The sequence below is a fragment of the Natator depressus genome, chromosome 2 (assembly GCF_965152275.1).
Source record: "Natator depressus isolate rNatDep1 chromosome 2, rNatDep2.hap1, whole genome shotgun sequence".
Classification (NCBI taxonomy): domain Eukaryota; kingdom Metazoa; phylum Chordata; order Testudines; family Cheloniidae; genus Natator; species Natator depressus.
The window spans coordinates 172127421-172150051 of NC_134235.1; the positions used below are offsets into that span (position 1 = coordinate 172127421).

The following is a 22631-nucleotide window of genomic DNA, read 5'->3' on the forward strand; positions in this document are numbered from 1 at the left end:
TGTTGGGGGAGGGAGAAAGGGGGGGAGAATGAGAGGGAAAGGGATAGCTTTTTGTCTATGCTACTTTAATAGCTGGAAATGTAAACTACCTGTACAACAATGGTCCTTATCTCTTTTTTGTCTGTTTTTCCTCCTAAATTCAGTCCTGCTCTGAGTTTCACTTACCCTCCCACACCGGTATCCCTCCAGCAAATGCATCAGCAAATTATAAGTCGTCAGCAAACCCTAGGTTCGGCCTTTGGACACAGCCCTCCACTCATCCATCCTGCCCCAACTTTTCCTACCCAGAGACCTATCCCAGGCATCCCTAGTGTCCTGAACCCTGTCCAGGTCAGCTCTGGTCCTTCCGAGTCCACGCAGGTGAGAGCAAACAAAAGAAACCTTTGCACCTTGTTAATGTAAAAAATAAAACAAATCACATTGTCATGTTAGCAGTTAATCACTACAGTCACTGAGAACCTTGGATAACAACTTTCTTGTGGCTATGGCCTTTGCAGTCCTTTACTATAAATCACAGGAGTGTATCTGTGATTTCTGATTGGTAGAATGCTTTCTGTCCCTCATAAATATTTCAGTGACTCCTTGTTCCCAACTGTCTCTCCTGAATCAGACAACTTAATCCAGGTGGGGAGTGGGGGAGGAGGGAAAGCATGTAGGAAACCACAGCGTTTTAAGGATAGGAACTGCTCATTCCCAAATCAGGCTAAATATAATGACTATACAGATGTAGGGTGACATTCTACTCTGCTGCACCGTGTAAATCCAGAGAAACTCCACTGATTACTTAAGGTTTTTACTGATTCGTGCAGAGTTTGATTCACTGGACCTGGATTCATCATTGTAGTTGCACTGACACATAACTGGAGTAGTGCAGTAGTGAATCAGGTTGATATTTTGGATTCATTATGGTTTATGTTGTCGTTGTTAATCATTATTTGTTTTTAGCATGGCCTAAGATTGGTTCCTTGTTGTACTGGCTGCTGCAAAACTCGGAGCTAATTCCTGCAAGTGGATCTGGACAAATCCCTGCAGAGCCCCCGTTGATTTTAATGGGGCTTCAGGCAGGTTCAGAGATGCACCCAGCAGATCTACTTGCAGGTGCTAGCATTCAGAACAGCCAAGGCCGGCCTTACGGGTGGGCAACATGAGCCACTTCCCAGGACATTGTGGTCAGGGAGGTGCCGTCGTCAAGAGACAAGGCGTGGGGAGGGCCTGGGATATGAGGCTGCAGAAGGGAGCTTGTGGCAATGGGAGAGATGCAGTGTGGGCCAGGGGCCATTTTCTCTAAGGCCAGCCTTGAGAACAGCCTGAGATACAAGAGGTGAAATGCTGGCCCCAGAAATATCAGTGGAAGTTTTGCTATTGACTACAGTGGAGCCAGGAGTTTCTCCCAAGATTTTTTGGCCTATGCTTTTGTATTAGCTCTCAGATCTTCTCCTTATTCCACCACTATAAGTCTCAGAAAAATGCTGAGATTCTAACTACAGATGTAAAATAAAATATATAGCCCTTCTTGTAAGTAAACTTTCTTTCTTCTCATGTTAATTGCAGCTAATGCACAGTGATCTCACATTTCAAAATGGTAATCACCTTTTGAAGTCCTAATTGCGTGGAATATTGACTCCTTATTACCCTTCCCCATCCTGACAAAAGCAACAATGGTTTATAATAATGAATTACACAGAGTGTATTCACTTATATTTTTTCCCCCTCTCCATTACACGTTCGAATGATGCAGCTATTCTGCAAGTTAATGCTATGTAATTGAATACAGTATAATGGCAATAGCCAATATAATTAACAATGTAGCATCTCCAAATAAAGTTGTTTAGCGGATGCTGCATATTTCTGTTTGGAGCTCTGTGTATTTATTACACTCTAATTTTGTCTTTTGGGGGAACAATATCTGCAGCAGAATAAACCCACAAGTGAATCTGCAGTGAGCAGCACCGGGGATCCAATGCACAACAAGCGTTCCAAGATAAAACCAGATGAGGACCTCCCCAGTCCAGGTGCAGGAAACATGCAGGTACAGCATGCAGGTTTCATTAATCAGACTTTCATCTCACTGCCAGACAGAAGGCACATCTTATCTGTAGCACGTTTTAAGGCTTTGTGGCCATTGGCCTAGCATACATGGATGCACACACACACTGCATCAGTCCATAATACCAAGGGATGATTATAGAATCAAATGTGAACAGTTATGACCTGGTTTGTTTTATATTTTTGCTGGGGGAGGAGGTGGGGAGAGACTTGCATCTGTGTATGTCTTTAGAGGAGTTTTCAATCCTCTGTTTGCTGTGGGGTATTTGGTGATAAAAGGTGAACCTGAGGCACTTAGGCCCTGCTTCAGCAGAGTATTTAAGCACATGCTTAAAGTTACGCACATGCTTAAATCTCATTGACTTCAACTGGGCTTTGCATGTGCTTCAGTGTTTTGCAGATTCAGGGCTTCAGCATATGATTCTGATCTCATTTGTGATGCTTTTTCACCAGCATAACTCTCTGACTTTGATAGAGTTACTTCTGATTTACACCAAGGTTGGCAAGATCAGAATCAGGTCCTCAGTCTTTTCACTGAATCCATAAAACCAAAACCAAAGTCCATCTAAATCCTACTTGGGGGTCTGAAGTAGAAAATAGCATGTCTTCATAATCTGAAACAAATGTTCAGAAAGACTCCTAACATCTGACTCTTAGCCTGAGCAAATAGCAAGCTGGGCAGAATGGGGCTCTGCTAGGAACTGAACCTATACAACCACACACATACACACGTTCTGGGAAAAAACCAAATGCATCCATCAAGTATCCTGAAAATTATCAGTCTAATTCTGGAAGAAGTTTCACATTCCGAGCCTATTACGGGATTCAGAATTGAAGTACATTTTAGATTGATGATCTTGCTTGCAAGCGCAGCCACAGTATTTGATCCCAATTTTGATACCCTTACTCATACTGAATAGTATCTCACTTAGTCATAATCTCACTGAAACAATTGGGACAACCCATATAATTAATCCAAGTATTAGAAACAGGCCCTTTATGATTTTAATTTATTTCATTGTGACTTCCAGTTATTTTTATTAAGAAGTTTTGACCCTTCACCTCCCTTCTTCCCCTAACCCTCTTCCACCTCTCATTGATATCGAATGCCAGCAGGTTTGAATAATTCGGGACATGATCTGCCTTTTCTCTTTTCCTCTTCTATCAGTTTGTATAATAAGGCACCATGTGAGGAGGTTCCTGCAGAAATGATCTGCACTGGATACTTCTGGAAAATATATTGTTAAAATAGGGAACCAGCTCTTAGAGAAATAGCCCATCTCCACTGTCTGGTTTACAAGGCCCACTCAGGGCTTCTGTGTTTTACATGTATGTGGGTAATGAGCTGAATCAAGAATAAATTAATCTAAATTGGGCTTTTCTTACTGTACCTTTCCTTTAATATTGAAGTAATTCATCTTTCTTCCCCCTCTTTATCAGAGTTTCTTCTCACCTCTCTTCACACCTGGATTGTTTTTTGTTATTTTTTCCCCCAGGAACAGCCAGAAGGAATGACCCTTGTAAAGGAGGAAGGGGACAAAGATGAAAGCAAGCAGGAGCCCGAAGTGGTCTATGAGACGAACTGCCATTGGGAAGGCTGTTCACGAGAGTTTGACACGCAGGAACAGCTAGTGCATGTAAGTTAATGGTATTCAGGAACTGGGTTTTAAAACTATGTGACCTTTTTCATGGGGGTCAGGTTCTCTGACCCTGTGCTGAGTCAAGTTTCTTAGCTAACAGCGTTGCAAACTGGAGAAGGGTTTATGAGTTTCTGAGAATAAAGAAAACTGTGAGCCAGAGTGCTTGACCTGTTCAGTCAGCTAAAGCTTAGTGTAAAATTCAATAAAGTCTTCAATAGAGAGTGTAATGGCTCTGATCCTGTAAGCCAGCAAACACTATTTTGAGTTAGAGACTTTGATAGTTATTGAGTAATAGTAAGCTGGACATGAATTATTATTAACCTTTACCCAAGTTTGATTTTTTTTCCTAAAGGGATTATAACAATAGAAAGAGGAGAAGGGGAAATTCTTCCCTCCCCCTAAGGATTTACAGTTTATTTTATGTATCAATTTACTGTAGTATGTGCACTGAGGTGGATTACTTGGCTGGATATGTATAAACTGGGTTACTGCAGTCCCTTGAATTAAGGCAAATCTTGTAGCCTTATTCGTTCCAGGTCAAAGGTTAGTCACACACACACCCCCCATCAACATTTTTTTTTTGCATTGTTTACAACTGTGTACTACACTTGGTGAAATATTGCACCATCAAATATAAGAATATCTCTTAGCAAACACACTCTTCCCCTATTGCTAGCCCATGGCAACTCTATTGACTGTACCTCTGTTAAATAATCAAATAGCCAAATAGTAGAACTATTTTAATGATGAACTTTTAAAAAATGACCTCCTGTGCCCTGACTGGGGATAGAGATGCATACCAGTGTTATCAGTTGAAGAGAACAGAGCATCAAAACCTTGATGTTTTGTGAAAAAACACCATACACAGGGCTGTATATAATGCATAATTCATTCCTTTATCGGGCCTACAGTATTAAAATAAACCTGTTGATAAATGCACATTTTTTCATGTTTTTTTATACATTCTAGAGCATTATAGGTCAGACCGTCTGCTGGTGCCCATCTACACTGGCTGACGATATTGCCCAGTGGGACTAAGGCTGCGTTAGCAATTTCCCGTCAAGACATATTTAACGGTAACAAATTTGTGATGCAGAAATTATTGCTGTATCACAGATTAGAATATGCCAAGTAGTTCAAAAGTAAATTTATTTCAGTGACATTATATTTTCACATTTTTACACAAGCGTAATGGGATTTTTTTTTTTTTTGGAGACCGTGTGAATTATTTTTGAGCAGAGGGGTAATATTTTTTTTTAATGAAGAGCAACTATTTCAACAGACGCCACAAAGACTTTGAATTTAGAAAATTAGGCCCCAATCCTGCGGGCCGGGTCGGTTTGTTTTCCTGCAGTGTCCACAGGTTCGGCCGATCGCAGCTCCCACTGGCCACGGTTCTCCGTTCCAGCCAATGGGGGCTGCGCGAAGCATATATTCCTGATATATGCTAATGATTGCAAGATTGAAGTATTAGGATGCTTGGAAAATATTTCTGAATATTCAGAAATGATCCAGTGTTGATGATGAATCATTTCCACCAAAATGTTAGAACTAAAAGAGAAAGGCAGACTAAAAATGCCTTTGGTAGTGAAAAAAGAGGAAAGTTGAAATTGTAGACATACAATCTAATTGAACTCTGCTGTGCATGTTATATAGCTAACATATTATAGTATTAAATGGCACTGCAATGTGAGATTTTAAAAGTGGAGATTGTTACTGACCTGATTTGCAGAGGGACCCATTACATTGGTAAGAGACAGCAGCAAGAATTACATGGAAATAGAATGTTTCTTATATTTGAAAGCGATGCTAGTATTTAATATGGGACCTCACAGCATTACAAAGAAAAAAGTTCTCTGTGGCAGGGACTGTGTCTTCATATGTGTTTGGACATGCTTAGTACAACAAGGCCCCGATTCTGATTGGGGCCTCTCAACACAAATGAAATAATAAGAGCAATAATAGTAAATAATAATGATAACTGCCACTTCAAAGTAGTACAAATCAAACTACAAGAGTCAGCATGATCCAGTGGATAGAGCATTGACCTGGGAGCCTATTCCTGACTCTGGCATTGATCTGCTATCAGATTTTCAAAGGTTTTTAGGCGCCTAATACTTCAGAAAATCTGGCCCTTCACCTCCGTGAGCCTCTGTGTCCCACCTTTTGTCTCTCTTAGATTGTGAGCTCTTTGGAATAGAAACTGGCTCCTAGTATGTGTACAGACAGCACGTAGCACAATGGGACCTAGATCTCTGCGGGTTCTAAGCACTTCTGTAACGGATATAATAAATACTTACAACTGGGAATTTGGCCAACAGTAATAAAATTTAATAATTTTAGTAATTTAATAATATTAGTAATTTAATAAAAACAGTATATTAATGACAGGAGGAGATTTTCAAAGGTGCAAATTGCATTTATGTGCTTAATTCCCACTGAAGGAGTTAGGTACCTAATTAGCATTTGGACTAGGGCTGTCAATTAATCGCAGTTACCTCACACGATTAACTCAAAAAAATTAATCGCGATTAAAAAAATTAACGATGATTAATCACACATTTAACAATAGAATACCAATTGAAATTTATTAAATATTTGTGGATGTTTTTCTACATTTTCAATATTGATTTCAGTTACAACACAGAATACAAAGTGCTCAGTGCTCACTTTATATTATTATTTTTTATTACAAATATATGCACTGTAAAAATGATAAACAAAAGAAATAGTATTTTTCAGTTCATCTCATATAAGTACTGAAGTGCAATCTCTTTATCGTGAAAGTGTAACTTACAAATGCAGATTATTTTTGGTTACATAACTGCATTCAAAAACAAAGTCTAAAACTTTAGAGCCTACAAGTCCATTCAGTCCTACTTCTTATTCTGCCAATCGCTAAGACAAAGAAGTTTGTTTACATTGACGGGAGATACTGCTGCCTGCTTCTTATTTACAATGTCACCTGAAAGTGAGAACAGGCATTTGCATGGCACTTTTGTAGCAAGTGTTGCAAGGTATTTACATGCCAGATATTCTAAACATTCGTATGCCCCTTCATACTTCGACCACCATTCCAGAGGACATGCTTCCATGCTGATGATGCTCGTTAAAAAAATAATGCATCAGTTAAATTTGTGACTGTACTCCTTGGGGGGGGAGAACTGTATGTCTCCTGCTCTGTTTTACCCGCATTCTGCCGTATATTTCATGTTCTAGCAGTCTCGGATGATGACCCAGCACGTTTGTTTTAAGAACACTTTCACAGCGGATTTGACAAAACGCAAATAAGGTACCAATGTGAGATTTCTAAAAATAGCTACAGCACTTGACCCGAGGTTTAAAAATGTGAAGTGCCTTCCAAAATCTGAGCGGGACGAGGTGTGGAGCATGCTTTCAGAAGTCTTAAAAGAGCAACACTCTGATGCAGGAACTACAGAACCCGAACCACCAAAAAAGAAAATCAAACTTCTGCTGGTAGCATCTGACTCAGATGATGAAAATGACCATGCGTCGGTCCGCACTGCATGGGATAGTTATTGAGCAGAACCCATCATCAGCATGGAAGCATGTCCTCTGTAATGGTGGTTGAAGCATGAAGGGACATATGAATCTTTAGCGCATCTGGCACATAAATATCTTGCAACGGCAGCTACAACAGTGCCATGCGAATGCCTGTTCTCATTTTTAGGTGACACTGTAAACAAGAAGCGGGCAGGATTATCTCCTGCAAATTGTAACCAACCTTGTTTGTCTGAGTGATTGGCTGACCAAGAAGTAGGACTGAGTGGACTTGTAGGCTCTAAAGTTTTACATTGTTTTATTTTTGAATGCAGGTTTTTTTGTACATAATTCTACATCTGTAAGTTCAACTTTCATGATAAAGAAATTGCACTACAGTACTTGTATGAGGTGAATTGAAAAATAATTTTTTTGTTTTTTTACAGTGCAAATATTTGTAATCAAAAATAAATATAAAGTGAGCACTGTACACTTTGTATTCTGTGTTGTAATTGAAATTAATATATTTGAAAATGTAGTAAACATCAAAAAATATTTAAAATTAATGGTATTCTACTGTTGTTTAACAGTGTGATTAATCGTGATTAATTTTTTAATCGCTTGACAGCCCTAATTAGGACTTTTGAAAATCTCCTCCTATGTCTTTAATGTTATATTGCTTTTATTAAAGACCGCTGGTCAAATGCAGATGTTCCCCCCTGAGGTTCTGACATTGTGTGCAGTGTGTGTCCATGCAAATTAGGGTAAGATAGAATACGTAGTTGTGTAGTGTGAGTATATTAATTCTTATTTAATATTTATCTTGAGGTAGCAGCTGGAGGCCCAATCAGGATTGGGATTCCATTGTATTAGACGCTGTTCAGATCTCTACAAAGAATGTCCTTTTATTGGCATGAGTTTGTAATAGCTGTGTGACTCATGCATGAGTGAGTTATGCAAGTCTTCACAAACAAGTACAAATAAATTGGTTAGTCTCTAAGGTGCCACTAGTACTCCTTTTCTTTTTGCAAATAAAACCTCTGTGTCACACCATTCTGCCATGTGCTCCATAAATTTCACATATTTTACAGAAAGGAGAGAGCTTTAACATTTTTAAATTGGAACTGTAAACGTGCCGCTGGGGCAGGACTGAATATTGGCTACTCTGCATGAGACCACTGTAGTTTTCGAGGAAGCTCCATATTTAAGTAAAAGACAGAGATCTTTCTCTAGCAGATTTGTTTTGTTTTAAGCTGCTGAGAGGTTTGCTATGTTCAAATGAATTCCAGTGCAGAGGGATTAGTGGGCAGAGTGCAGGTGAAGTTGTGTGAAGGGCAGGCTAAATGCAATTTATCACATAGATATCATCACTACTTGTGTGGGAGGAACATATTTATTTGTATTAATCTGTGTGTGTATCTCCTGATTCTACTCTCTCACTGAAATAGCTCTGTTGACTTCAGTGAATTTGCTCGTGATTTTCGCTGGTGTAATAACAGGAGAATCAAGTCATGTGTGTGTACGTGTGCGTGCGTGTGCACATAGGCGCACGTACTATGTATACAGAGATTTTAACAGGAAACGTCTCAACTTTAACTATGGCAGAGCTGGTGCTCTGCTACCATGTAGATCAGAGGTGGGCAAACTACAGTCCATGGGTCACATCCGGCCTGCGGGACCATCCTGCCCGACCCCTGAGCTCCTGGTCGGGGAGGCTAGCCCCTGGCCCCTCCCCCACTGTCCCCCCTCCCCCGCAGTAATGCCGCTGCACAGGCAACGTGGCTTGCGCCCACCCACCTCCCAAGCTTTCCAATAAGCCTGTCCTGCTGCTCTGAGCGGCAAGGTAAGGGGGCGGGGGCTGGGGCTGGGGCTGGGGTGGGGTTGGATGAGGGGCAGGAGCTCCCAGAGGGGCAGACAGGGAACAGGGAGCGGTTGGATGGGGCGGAGGTTCAGAGAGGGGGTGGTCAGGAGACAGGAAGCAGGAGGGGTTGGATAGGGGGTGGGGTCCTGGGGGGGTGGTTAGGGGCAAGGGGTCCCGGGAGGGGGCGGTCAGGGGACAAGGAGTTGGATGGGTCAGGGGTTCTGAGGGGGGCAGTCAGGGAGCGGGAAGTGGGAGGGGGCGGGTAGGGGGCAGGGCCCAGGCTGTTTGGGGAGGCACAGCCTTCCCTACCAGCCCTCCATACAGTTTCACAGCCCCGATCTGACCCTTGGGCCAAAAAGTTTGCTCACCCCTGATATAGATTATATAATATACACACAGACTATGTATGTGTGTATATGTACACACAGCATATATATTACAGCACAATTAAATCTAAATCTTAGGCATACTAATCACTATTTGATACTATTTTTCCTGCACTGCTTGTGTATCCTAATTTCCTCTGCCATTAGTATGAATTGTCGGTACTCAACAAAAGCAGGAGTGGACCCCAAGAGATGGTGTTTTCTTATTGAATTTATAAACAGAACTTTACTTGCTCTGCATAAATAAATAAAAATATACACAAAAGAGGTGTTATGGACCCACCCCAGAGGATTTGACACTGTAACAATTTCAGTGGTGGTTCATATTTTCGAGTGGTGTGTGCCACTTAGAACTCAGCATGGTTAAATTTTCGCAATACATACACCAAGAGGCAAGGTGTTAAACCATTCAGATGGTGTGCTTTATTTTATAGCACCTGTCCATCCTTCCCCTCTCCCCCCAACAGTTAATAGAAAGATTCATGATTCTTCATGGTTGTCTATCTCGTGTCTGACAGTACCGACTGCCCTGCTAAAGCAAGTCACTATCTATAATTGATATCCTTCTATGGAATAGGGTGCCGGTTGCAATTGAAGGGTTTTGCTGAAAGCTCTTAAATCCTGACAAGTTCTGCCCTTGTTCTGGTTCAGTCGCTGAGCTACACTGCTGGAATTCCAGGGTTATTTGAACTTGGTGCAAAAGGGATGCATGTGTTTCACATTAGCAAATCACAAAGTTGGAGAGTAGTATTAGGGCCTGGGCTGTGTTTGCCTGCCAGGTACATTGAACTCCTGAAAAGCTTGCTTACTTCCATTACTGTTTGCACATGTGTGTTACATACTTCCTTCTGTACATCCTTCAAAAAATATCTTATTTATTTTAGCACTTCAGTTTGCTGCTGGGGTCTTTATCATGCAGCTGTTTAATTAATTTCTCTGCCCAGCGAGATATTATAATTGGGCTTAGCTGAGCTCAAGTTTGTTTTAAATATTTGATAAATGTTCTCTAACGCCCAGAAGCTAATAAGATACTGTATATTTTTTTAAATCTGCTTTTTATTGCAGTTTGCCTTCCTCCCACCCCACCCCAGCCCCTAGAAATCAGTGAGACTAGAAAGAACAAAATATTGCAAAGGGGTTAGACATTAAAGATAAAAAATTGTTAAAGAAAATTATCCTTAAAGGAAACGACTGAAGTTATTGTTTAAATATTAACACAATGGCAATCAGAAAAATGCAACACTGTTTCTCATCCCTCCTCTGCTTGCTGTGTAGCCTTGATGATAATTATTCTTTTATTTGAAAACACAAATAGTTATACTTGAAGAACTATAGACCTATTTTGGTTAGTGTTTTCCGCTTAATCGTACAGCAGTAAAATCCTCTTATGGTTCTTGTGTTTGATTATATGAGATCAAGAAAGCCCTAAACTCAGACTGACAATATACATTTTGCATTTTAGTTTTCTGAATCCTTCCTGTGCATTTATAGGGCTAGGTTGCCAGATATGCTCCCCCAAGGGTGGAGGGATACCACTGCCCTTGCACTCCACTGAATGCAAACCTGCTATAGTAACTAGCACTTCTGTGCAGGCAGTGGGAAGGCTACTTGTACTTTATGCACACCTCTTGGCATATACACAAGGGTCAGCTACAATCTGGTCCTTGATATTTACAAAGACCAATCTACGATCTGCAACATGGCCTGTACCCAATAGGACTTGCCAGGTATTGGAGCCATTCAGAAGAACCAACATGTGGCATTTCCTTCATTGACTTTCCTCCAGATTCTTCCTTGGAGGCAGAGGGTTGCACCTCACTCTCACAAAAGAAGCAGAGGGTTCAGCCCCCAAAGCCAGCCCATGCTCCCAGATCAGGGCTACCCACTAGGACATCTAGGCCAAGCTTTTCAGGAATAACTGGTGATTTTGGGTGTCACAATCTATGATACCCGATCTGAGGCACCTTAAATAAGGCCTGATTTTTCAGACACTGCTAAGCACTCAGCCACTGAATATCAGCCCCCTTTAGGGTGATGCAAGTTGGGAACCCAAAAATTGAGGCACTGGAAATTACTAGTCACTTTTGAAAATCTTGGCTATTCTGCTTCTGCACTGCCTCCTGGTGCTGCTTCTGTTCCCTTTCGGAATGGCTGTGGTGGGCAGGGATTGGACAGAGCTTCCCTTAGCTACCTACAGTGTTCCAGGGCATGGAAAGGCCTCCATTCCCCATGCTGAGACTATGGGCAGGTTACTGGCATGGATAAGAGGTTGCAGGGTCAGGCTGTGACTGAGCATGTGAGACGCACCTGTGTGCACATTCAAGAAAAGGTCCTTGAAAATCTTATGGCCAACGGAACAAACAGACCTGCGTGGACCAGGATGGCAGGGTTCCACTGACAACAATTTAGCTGTGCATTGGCATCTTATTTTAAATAGGCAGTTACAAATACAGCCCTTCTCAAATGTGGTTAGTCATCTGCAGTATTCTTTCTTTCTTTTCTTCAGCGCTGACCATGCGTGCGGTACTGTATGTAAAGGCATGGCCCCAGGAATTGAGGGGCTTAATGATCTAAAGGAGCCTCATGACACACGTGTATTTAATGTATTTTTATTTGAAAGGATTGTTTTCAGTGTGTTTTGCTGTTATTTTATTCAGTTATATTGCAGTATCACCTAGCAGCCTCCACTAGGTCAGAAATTCATTGTGCTTGGCAGTGTAAAAACATGACAGCCCTTGCCCTGAATAGCTCACATACGTTTCCTTTCAGTTGAAATGACTGAAGAATAGATTTGACCATTATTTTAATTGTTATTTTCTAGGAGGAGCATTTTATCTATAACTAGCAAAGTTATTTTTTCCTTATTGGGTCCGGACTTTGCTCATTTTCAAAATGTGGACAATTAGTCTTTCTCACAGTAGGGTGACCTGAGTGAAATCCAGATCCTGGACTTGATGATGGGCTTGGGGAGGGGCAGAGCTTTTTAGAGGTAAGAGAGAGCGATGGAAAGGTTTTTCAACACCTCCTCTGTGTGTTTTGTAGCTGTCCTCAGATCTAGGATGATAGTAAGAGGAGGCACATGCATAGAGGGTCTTCGGTGAATTTTGAGTTCTTAGATTTTGAATACCACCCCCCCCCCCGCCCCGAGTTTATTATAAAAAAAAAATGATTATGGGGAAATTATACCCCCCCCTTCTTGCATATGGCACAGGCTGCCAACTGCACAGCTAGAGTGTCCGTGTGTGGAGTTGTTGTTTAGAGCACCAACATGCTTTCTAGAGAGTAAAAAGGCACATCTCTTCCCAACACACTTGTGCTCTCTCTCTCTCTGACACACGTTCTCTGTTTAGGCATATAGTGTAGAATGTTTGGTTGAAAAATATACTAGTAAATTACATCCCGGACCTCTGACCCCTATCAAAAGTAACTGTGTAAGTGCTCTTGGTTTCAAGGCTAAGTAACTCCAGACTCACTTAATGGCTGCTACACAGCTGGTTTCCACGTGCAGCATGCAAAGTCAGTAGCCTTGAGGGCCTGGCACATCCCCCGCCCACCTTCAAAATGTCTCTTTTCTGTGGTCTGCGGGCCGCCCGTGTATTGGATGGTCATGCCTTTTGCAACCCAGGGCTGTGTTTGGAGTAAGCCCTGCTATATTAGCTACATTTCCTTGCTCGCTGGAGGCCTGATCCAAAGCCCAGTGGAATCAGTGGAAATACTCACCATTGATGCCAGTGGGTTTTGATTCAGGTTCCCTAAGTGGTCTATTACATAGTGTGTATAAGCTGGTAGCCCTGAGTATCCCGATGCAGAGTACGGCCTTCAGTGAACCAGCGAGGAAACGGAAGGTTAGGTTGTTCTGGTTGCTTTTATTTTTTAAATAGAGAGAGGGTTGCAAATAAACAAACCACCCTAATCTGCGAGGAATTAAAAGGGGATTTAGAGAGAGGCCATGTAATCATTTCAATTCTAATTGCTCCATAATTAGCATTTCTCTTTCAGCATCAGTAAACCTTGTTGTTAACCTACTACTGCTTTTCGTTTGCACTGCTGGAGCCAGTTAAACTGAAAGGAAAGATGCACAAGCATCTTGTGTTTAACTAGCACAAGTGGGCACACAGATGGGAAGGACCAGGTATGATAACAAGCAAGGGGATTGGCTGTGCTTTTTGAGTGCAAAGACGTACAGGGGGAGTCTTGTGGCAATGAATATTATTTTGCATGTCCGGTGGCTGGTTTGGGTAGCTGTGCAATCACACTGGCAACTTCTTTCTTGTTTTAGTTACATGAGTCAGGTGATTTCCAACATTTATTCCATGTGTGAAATAGCGGTTGAGGCCCAAATCCTGAATATCCTGCCTGAATAAACAGTGTTTAGACAAATGTGTGGACAAGGCACGGGACAGAGCAATGGACTATTCAGCACTCATGTATCATAGCTGGTGCATAACTGATTGTATCTGCTAGTCCAGAGTGTTGGGAAGAGCACAGTAGGCCCAACTTGCTGCCACCCCCACCATAGGGGACCTGGGCCAGCAGATTTACCCTTGTTGAAATTCACTCCTGTGCAGAAAATTGCTGTAGAGCTTGGTTCTGCCAAGTGCAAGTTCTCCACTGTCTGGCACCCCACATCCTCCAGAAGAAATGCAGTGTTTCTACTGTGCTTTGCCTCCCACATGGCTGCCTACAGGGTAGAAGGCTGGATTTGCTCCACAGTGCACACAAGAAAAGCTAGATTCAAAATCTTTGATATGAGGGCCCCATTTTCCACATTGGCCACCCAAACTGTGCCTGAAAGGTTTGCGTGTGCAGTGATTGCTCCTGGGAATCTATGCGGACCAGGTTATTACATGTGGAAATGCTTGATCATGCATAGAAATGGCAGTTTTGCATGTGTCAGTGTAGGCTTGTGGGTATGCAGTTACATTTAGCTGATGCATTTTAGACAGTTCTAAGAATTTGACACTAAAGTTTCAGTTGCTCTATTCCCTTTATTCTATCTTTTTTGCAAAATCTTTTGTTTGTGTAACTTCTTAATAGAAACAAGCAGCGGATCCTTTTATCCTGATTGAATACATTCAGTGGTTTTGCTCTGAAGCTTTTATGCTCGTGTGACTTTCCTCAAGGTGCCTGGTATCTAATCTATAAAATGAATGGGTGGTGTTTTTGTCAGGAGTGGGTAGGTTTGGTGGCTTGTACTGTAGGTATGAGGTCTGCAAATACCATTCTTACATGTATCACTGGGTTGAGATGCTGCAGTTCTTAGAGTGAGATAAAGTAGTCAAGCTGGAAATGAAACAAAGCTCTAACTGTATTCCTCCTTGTGTTTAGCAGAGATAAACTTCAGTGGAGTCTCAATGCTGCTCCGTTTGGCTTCTGGCAGCAGCTTTAATTGGTAAAATGCAGATTTTTTTTTTTGATCAAGAGAGGATTATTCTTGTTATCAGTCTGGAGCATCTTATTTCAAGATGAAAAGACTTTGCTGAATTACAGATGCCAACATTTTTACAAAGCACTTTGGCGATTGACATCTCAAAGAGAAAGTATGATTTATTAGCCTATAATGGCTAACACTGAGCGCTGGTCTAGGTCCCACTGATTTGTGAAATTGCTTAATATGAATTGCCTTTTGGTGTAATTCAAGCCCCAGGTTTCTCAAATAAACTTAGTATATAAAGTGTATGTAACATTTTGTATCTGCAAGGGGGGGAGGGGAAAGGATGAGGAACACAAAACAAGAAAAAGAAAGAAAACCTGCTTTTAAATCCATCTTGGTGGTGCTTTTTACAGTAGTTTGGCTGATAAGCTGGCAGGGTAAAGATTAATAACGAGGCTTGTCGCTATCAGTACTTGCTTGTCGATTCTCTGTAACAGGGCTGTCTGTTCAGCATGAAAATTATTGATTAAGTAAAAATTGCTATTATATTGTGAAGTGATCCATAATCACAAACAGTGGTGGACATTCCTCTTTCACATCCCAAGCCATGCATCAAGTTTTCCCTTGCAGTAATTTATTGTGTGCTGACGCTCCCACTCATTAGGCTTATCCTCTCCTACATGTGTCAAGAAAGCACTAAACGAACAGCAGCAGCATGGTGGCAGGTGGGAACATACTAAATTTTCAGGTGGAAGGAGGAGGTTAAACAGCTCAGCTAGTTCCAGCCATTCCTTTCCGTTAGCAGCTTACCCCCAACAGTGCTTTTCTCCAACTATGGGCCTGATCCAACTTCCACTGAATTTAGTGAGTGTTTTGACATACGTTTCAATGAGAACAGGATCAGGCCCCACAAATATCAGGCCTCTAAATGCTCATTATTCCATGTGATTCTATTATGCAGTTGTCACTTACATTAATTACCGTACGTGGCTGAAGTTCACCCAAGCCCGGAAGGGAATAAGATCCCGTAGCAGGGTTGGATAGGAATAGGGCAATGCAGACAGCAGTGAAGTCGAATAAAGTCCGCACCCTCCTTTACATCTTGGAGCATGGGGGACAGTGGGTGATTTAAGACATAGTCTTCTATGTTGCCTTAGTTGACAGGCTTCCTGAGTTTAGGATTCCTGAGTTAGGGTTGCTTCAGTTAAGGCTTTGTCTTTTTCTCTCATTTTATTTTTTCTTAAAATCAGAGAAATTAAATGCAGCAAACGAATGTTAAAATCATCATCATTAACATTATTACTACTAATTCTCTTACTGCATTTATATAGCTAGTATTGATGCACCATTTGCCTATGATTTTTGCACTTTAAAACATTCCAATTTTGCCATAACTGGATAACAGTACCTCAGTATTTGTATTCCTTATACTTCTGTATGCTGAGTTTAAGGAGTACTGCAAATTCTGAGTTTATTTAATTACCTAGGACGATTAGCAAGTTTTTAAGTATGACCACTCTGGTTCAAATTAAGAGAATACTACATTTTTTTTCTAACAGGGAGCATATGCCTTGCACACTTACCCATACCTCTGTACAATAGAACCACTTTCTCTGAATGGATCAGAGCCAGGAGATTACCAGCTAGGAAATTAGTTGCCAAGGGGAGTCCAACCCTTAAGAGTCAGTAAAAAGCCTGAACAAATCACATACTAAAGGCACCAGGCTCAGGCTCTGATGGCTTTTGGATGAGGAAGCATTACAAAGCCACAGGCTGGTCACCAAGAATGCCCTTCCATTGGCTCCTGTGGATTTCTTCCTAGGCTAGCACATTCCTGTCAAATTCCAGTGGCCACAAAAGGGCATAGGGAAAGGGATGATCATTGAGATAACCCAGACCTACATTAGCTAGGGTTTTATATAATAGTAACTTCACCTGGAAGTGAATTAACAGAAATATATGCTCTTCAGTTCTCTCCTATATACGGCTGGCAATTGTGTTCTGTGCTACCTGACACTTATGAGTAGCCTTTGTAGCCTTAGGCTGAGTGTGTTGCAGTAATTGGGCTTTGAGCTGGCAAGGCAAGGATTACATTGTCGTCTGTATCTGAGAAGAAGGAATGCAATCTTCTCGCCAGCAACAGATGAAATGAAGAATTAGTGGTCACTGCTTATGTCTGGGAGTCTGGGAGGAAAGGTGAGACCAGCAAGACCCCAAGATTGAACGCCACCTTGACAAACTGAAGACAAATGCTCTCACGGCAGATGCAGTCCCCATCAATTCCTCAAAATGCTTCCCACTCCTAACAAATATCACACCCATACCATCTGGATTGATGCTGAGCCAGTTAACCTTCATCTCAGTCCCTGTTTCTGCTATACATCGGGAAGCCAGGAAAACACTTCTGTCCAAATTTCCTGGAAAGGAGACCTATCAGGTGAAATCCTGGCCCTATTGAAGTCAATGGCAAAACTCTGATTAAGTTCAATGAGGCCAGGGTTGCATTGTATCTGAGTCTCATCGACATATTAATAACACTGTATTCAGAGTGCTTCACCGTTCCCATCGTGGTTCTTCATGCATAGTGAACAAGTCAGGTAACATGCCCGCAGAGGGTTTTGCAGGTTGAGTCACGGAAAGAAAACGTGGAAGGTTGGGCCGTGGCTTGGGGGTTCACCAGGGATGGTGAGAGGGTGCTGAGGGCTGATTGTAGAGCTGGCGGGGACGTTGGTTGGGAGGAATGGCTGGTGCCGGGTTGGAGATGTACCTATAGCCACAAGTCAGTGGATACCGATCTTATAAGGATTATAACCTTTTGTAGCCCTGACCCATATTCTATGACAAGCTCAAAAGAGAAACCTTACAAGCGCTTGAGAGATTAAGTCTGAATAGATAGCTAGCCGAAGAAGCCCAGGTCCAAGCGTAATGCCTGATGGGGGCTGTAGAAGAGATATTGCTGCATATGTGTCCAGTTTTGGGACCCACACTACAAGAAGGAGGTGGAAAAATTGGAGAGAATCCAGCGGAGGGCAACAAAAATTATTAGGGGACTGGAACACATGACTTATGAGGAGAGGCTGAGGGAACTGGGATTATTTAGTCTGCAGAAGACAAGAATGAGGGGGGATTTGATAGCTGCTTTCAACTACCTGAAAGGGGGTTCCAAAGAGGATGCCTCTAGACTGTTCTCAGTGGTAGCAGATGACAGAACGAGGAGTAATGGTCTCAAGTTGCAATGGGGGAGATTTAGGTTGGATATTAGGAAAAACTTTTTCACTAGGAGGGTGGTGAAGCACTGGGATGGGTTACCTAGGGAGGTGGTGGAATCTCCTTCCTTAGAAGTTTTTAAGGTCAGGCTTGACAAAGCCCTGGCTGGGATGATTTAATTGGGGATCGGTCCTGCTTTGAGCAGGGGGTTGAACTAGATGACCTCCTGAGGTCCCTTCCAACCCTGATATTCTATGGTTCTATGATGAGATTACACAAAGGATGCTGTTAACATGGGATCAGATATATCCATCTGTGTTTGAGAAGACCAGAGCCACGGATGTCTCATTCTGGCTTAGGCATGGAGGCTGTTATTGAAGATAACACAGTGTTTCTTTTATTACCTATAGGTATTACAGTAGGTTATCTCCAGTTCGTCATCTCCTCTGTCATGAAACAAGTTTTACATATACACATTATCTGCTAAAGATTTCCCTAATACTTTGCCACTTCCTTCATAGTTCTAGGATAGATCTGGTCCATTTTTTTTTTATGAGCAAAAAGTGGATCAGTGTCTGTCACCTAATTTAACCTGCAGTTTCCAAAAATTGTTTGTAAAGAAAGTCCAGATCGATTTCGAATTCCTGCTGTTTAGAGGGTCTAAAATCGAAGATGACGCACCAACATTTTCACTCTCTAGATGATGTGGCTGTGATCATAGAATCATAGAATATCAGGGTTGGAAGGGACCTCAGGAGGTCATCTAGTCCAACCCCCTGCTCAAAGCAGGACCAATCCCCAATTAAATCATCCCAGCCAGGGCTTTGTCAAGCCTGACCTTAAAAACTTCTAAGGAAGGAGATTCCACCACCTCCCTAGGTAACGCATTCCAGTGTTTCACCACCCTCCTAGTAAAAAAGTTTTTCCTAACATCCAACCTAAACCTCCCCCACTGCAACTTGAGACCATTACTCCTTGTCCTGTCATCTTCTACCACTAAGAATAGTCTAGAACCATCCTCTTTGGAACCACCTCTCAGGTAGATGAAAGCAGCTATCAAATCCCCCCTCATTCTTCTCTTCTGCAGACTAAACAATCCTAGTTCCCTCAGCCTCTCCTCATAAGTCATGTGTTCCAGACCCCTAATCATTTTTGTTGCCCTTCACTGGACTCTCTCCAATTTATCCACATCCTTCTTGTAGTGTGGGGCCCAAAACTGGACACAGTACTCCAGATGAGGCCTCACCAATGTCGAATAGAGGGGAACGATCACGTCCCTCAATCTGCTGGCTATGCTCCTACTTATACATCCCAAAATGCCATTGGCCTTCTTGGCAACAAGGGCACACTGTTGACTCATATCCAGCTTCTCGCCCACTGTCACCCCTAGGCCCTTTTCCGCAGAACTGCTGCCTAGCCATTCGGTCCCTAGTCTGTAGCGGTGCATTGGATTCTTCCGTCCTAAGTGCAGGACCCTGCACTTATCCTTGTTGAACCTCATCAGATTTCTTTTGGCCCAATCCTCTAATTTGTCTAGGTCCCTCTGTATCGTATCCCTACCTGCCACCGTATCTACCACTCCTCCTAGTTTAGTATCATCCGCAAATTTGCTGAGAGTGCAATCCACACCATCCTCCAGATCATTTAAGAAGATATTGAACAAAACCGGCCCCAGGACCGACCCCTGGGGCACTCCACTTGACACCGGCTGCCAACTAGACATGGAGCCATTGATCACTACCCGTTGAGCCCGACAATCTAGCCAACTTTCTACCCACCTTATAGTGCATTCATCCAGCCCATACTTCTTTAACTTGCTGACAAGAATACTGTGGGAGACCGTGTCAAAAGCTTTGCTAAAGTCAAGAAACAATACATCCACTGCTTTCCCTTCATCCACAGAACCAGTAATCTCATCATAGAAGGTGATTAGATTAGTCAGGCATGACCTTCCCTTGGTGAATCCATGCTGACTGTTCCTGATCACTTTCCTCTCGTGTAAGTGCTTCAGGATTGATTCCTTGAGGACCTACTCCATGATTTTTCAGGGGACTGAGGTGAGGCTGACTGGCCTGTAGTTCCCAGGATCCTCCTTCTTCCTTTTTTTAAAGATGGGCACTACATTAGCCTTTTTCCAGTCGTCCGGGATTTCCCCCGATCGCCATGAGTTATCAAAGATAATGGCCAATGGCTCTGCAATCACATCCGCCAATTCCTTTAGCACTCTTGGATGCAACGCATCCGGCCCCATGGACTTGTGCATGTCCAGCTTTTCTAAATAGTCCCGAACCACTTCTTTCTCCACAGAGGGCTGGTCACCTCCTCCCCATGCTGTGCTGCCCAGTGCAGTAGTCTGGGAGCTGACCTTGTTCGTGAAGACAGAGGCAAAAAAAGCATTGAGTACATTAGCTTTTTCCACATCCTCTGTCACTAGGTTGCCTCCCTCATTCAGTAAGGGGCCCACACTTTCCTTGGCTTTCTTCTTGTTGCCAACATACCTGAAGAAACCCTTCTTGTTACTCTTAACATCTCTTGCTAGCTGCAGCTCCAGGTGCGATTTGGCCCTCCTGATTTCATTCCTACATGCCCGAGCAATATTTTTATACTCTTCCCTGGTCATTTGTCCAATCTTCCACTTCTTGTAAGCTTCTTTTTTATGTTTAAGATCCGCAAGGATTTCACTGTTAAGCCAAGCTGGTCGCCTGCCATATTTACTATTCTTTCGACACATCGGGATGGTTTGTCCCTGTAACCTCAATAGGGATTCTTTGAAATACAGCCAGCTCTCCTGGACTCCTTTCCCCCTCATGTTATTCCCCCCGGGGATCCTACCCATCCGTTCCCGAGGGAGTCAAAGTCTGCTTTCCTGAAGTCCAGGGTCCGTATTCTGCTGCTTACCTTTCTTCCCTGTGTCAGGATCCTGAACTTGACCAACTCATGGTCACTGCCTCCCAGATTCCCATCCACTTTTGCTTCCCCTACTAATTCTTCCCGGTTTGTGAGCAGCAGGTCAAGAAGAGCTCTCCCCCTAGTTGGCTCCTCCAGCACTTGCACCAGGAAATTGTCCCCTACATTTTCCAAAAACTTCCTGGATTGTCTGTGCACCGCTGTAGAGCTCTCCCAGCAGATATCAGGATGATTAAAGTCGCCCATAACAGGGCGTGTGATCTAGTAGCTTCTGCGAGTTGCCGGAAGAAAGCCTCGTCCACCTCATCCCCCTGGATCATATTGAATGACAGAACTCTCTTTAAAAAGAAAAATGTTCTTTGATTGATTTATACAGGAAAATCCTGTTGAGGAGCGCCCTCTCTCTTATTCTGAGAGGATCAGTGGTAGCAGTACAGTGATTCGTTACAAACTATTAAAAGCAATGGGAAAGATTCATGGCTTTGCAGAATGTGGTCCAAGCCTGAACTGCTGGACTCAAAGAATTACATATTCAGCAAGTACCATATGTATGCTCAGTGTTTACATACACATGTTTAACATACTCTAAATAGCAGATCGCTTTCACTGTCCCTTGCTTTCCTTGCTCTCTATCTTTCCTCCACTATGTGCATAAGATTTTCAATACAATAGCAGAGCAAAATTTTCTTAGGGCAGCATATACTTTGCTAACCTCTGCATGTAGATAGATGACCCACTGTACTAGTGTGGGTGCTTGGAACTCTTCAAAATCTGATTAAAAATACTACTCTGTAGCTTTGCCTTGTTTCATCATACCACAGCATTTCTTAGATTTATAAATTGGCTCATGGGATTAAGAAGTTTGTCTCTGCTAATATAAAATGATATAAAGCTGCTGGAATATATGGTTACATTTTAACTCAAAGAGCCTGTTGGTCTGAACCTGCTTGAGGTCTCTTTTTCAGAACCTTGCCTTGAACTGCAATGTAATTTTAACAGATTTTTCTTATTAAAGCTGCACAATTTATGTAACGCAATTTATTGGTTTTCATGCCTGAAACTTTTTCCCCTTCTGCATCTTTACTATTCCGAGTTTATGTCTCGGCTGCGTTGGCTTGATCTGCAATGTGAAAACGCGAAAGTTTTAAGAAAAATATTACTACTTTTATTTTGGTTTGAAACCAAAGTACAGTAACAGATACAATAATAGCTGTCTAATCCTCAGCTCGGCCATGAGCTCTGTTCAGAATCTCCTAGTCTTTAATGGGCTGCGTGCTGACGTAAGAGTCCTCCTGAACGGAGCAGCTCGTAGGGTCAGGGTCTAAATGCCTTCAGTAGAAAAGATGCCTAGAGTTTTTATTAAAGGGGAACAATATGGAAAAAGTAGTTAATTCACGTTTAATACATACAGTAGGTCTGATTTCCATTGAAATCACATGAGCTATGGCCGCAGGAAGGAGACCTATAGATTTTTGTCATCTCTCTTGCAGTAGTGAGAGGAAAACATCCAAAGTATTAAGCTGTCCTGCCTAGTAGGTGATAGTATGTTTTTACAAAACCAGGGTGGTATTTTCATCTTCCATAGTATTTTCAGATAAATGAAATACTCTGTTGACATACTGTATATTATTACTTTACTGTCCCCTGCACTAAGCAGAGTTCTCCAAAAAAGCTAGAAATGGCATATAAACGGTTGAAAAAATTTACAC

General features: G+C 42.3%; 1 protein-coding gene across 5 annotated transcripts in view; it reads left to right on the forward strand.

The window, feature by feature from the left end:
- Window positions 1–22631, forward strand: part of GLI3 (GLI family zinc finger 3) — a 243283-nt gene that overhangs the window by 192250 nt on the left and 28402 nt on the right. For 4 of the 5 annotated variants that reach the window (XM_074945305.1, XM_074945307.1, XM_074945308.1 and 1 more), the window contains 3 exons: window positions 144–360; window positions 1913–2029; window positions 3543–3683. In XM_074945305.1, the coding sequence (XP_074801406.1) occupies window positions 144–360; window positions 1913–2029; window positions 3543–3683 (475 nt within the window). The remainder of the gene's footprint in view (window positions 1–143; window positions 361–1912; window positions 2030–3542; window positions 3684–22631) is intronic. The other variant, XM_074945306.1, reaches the window with a different exon arrangement.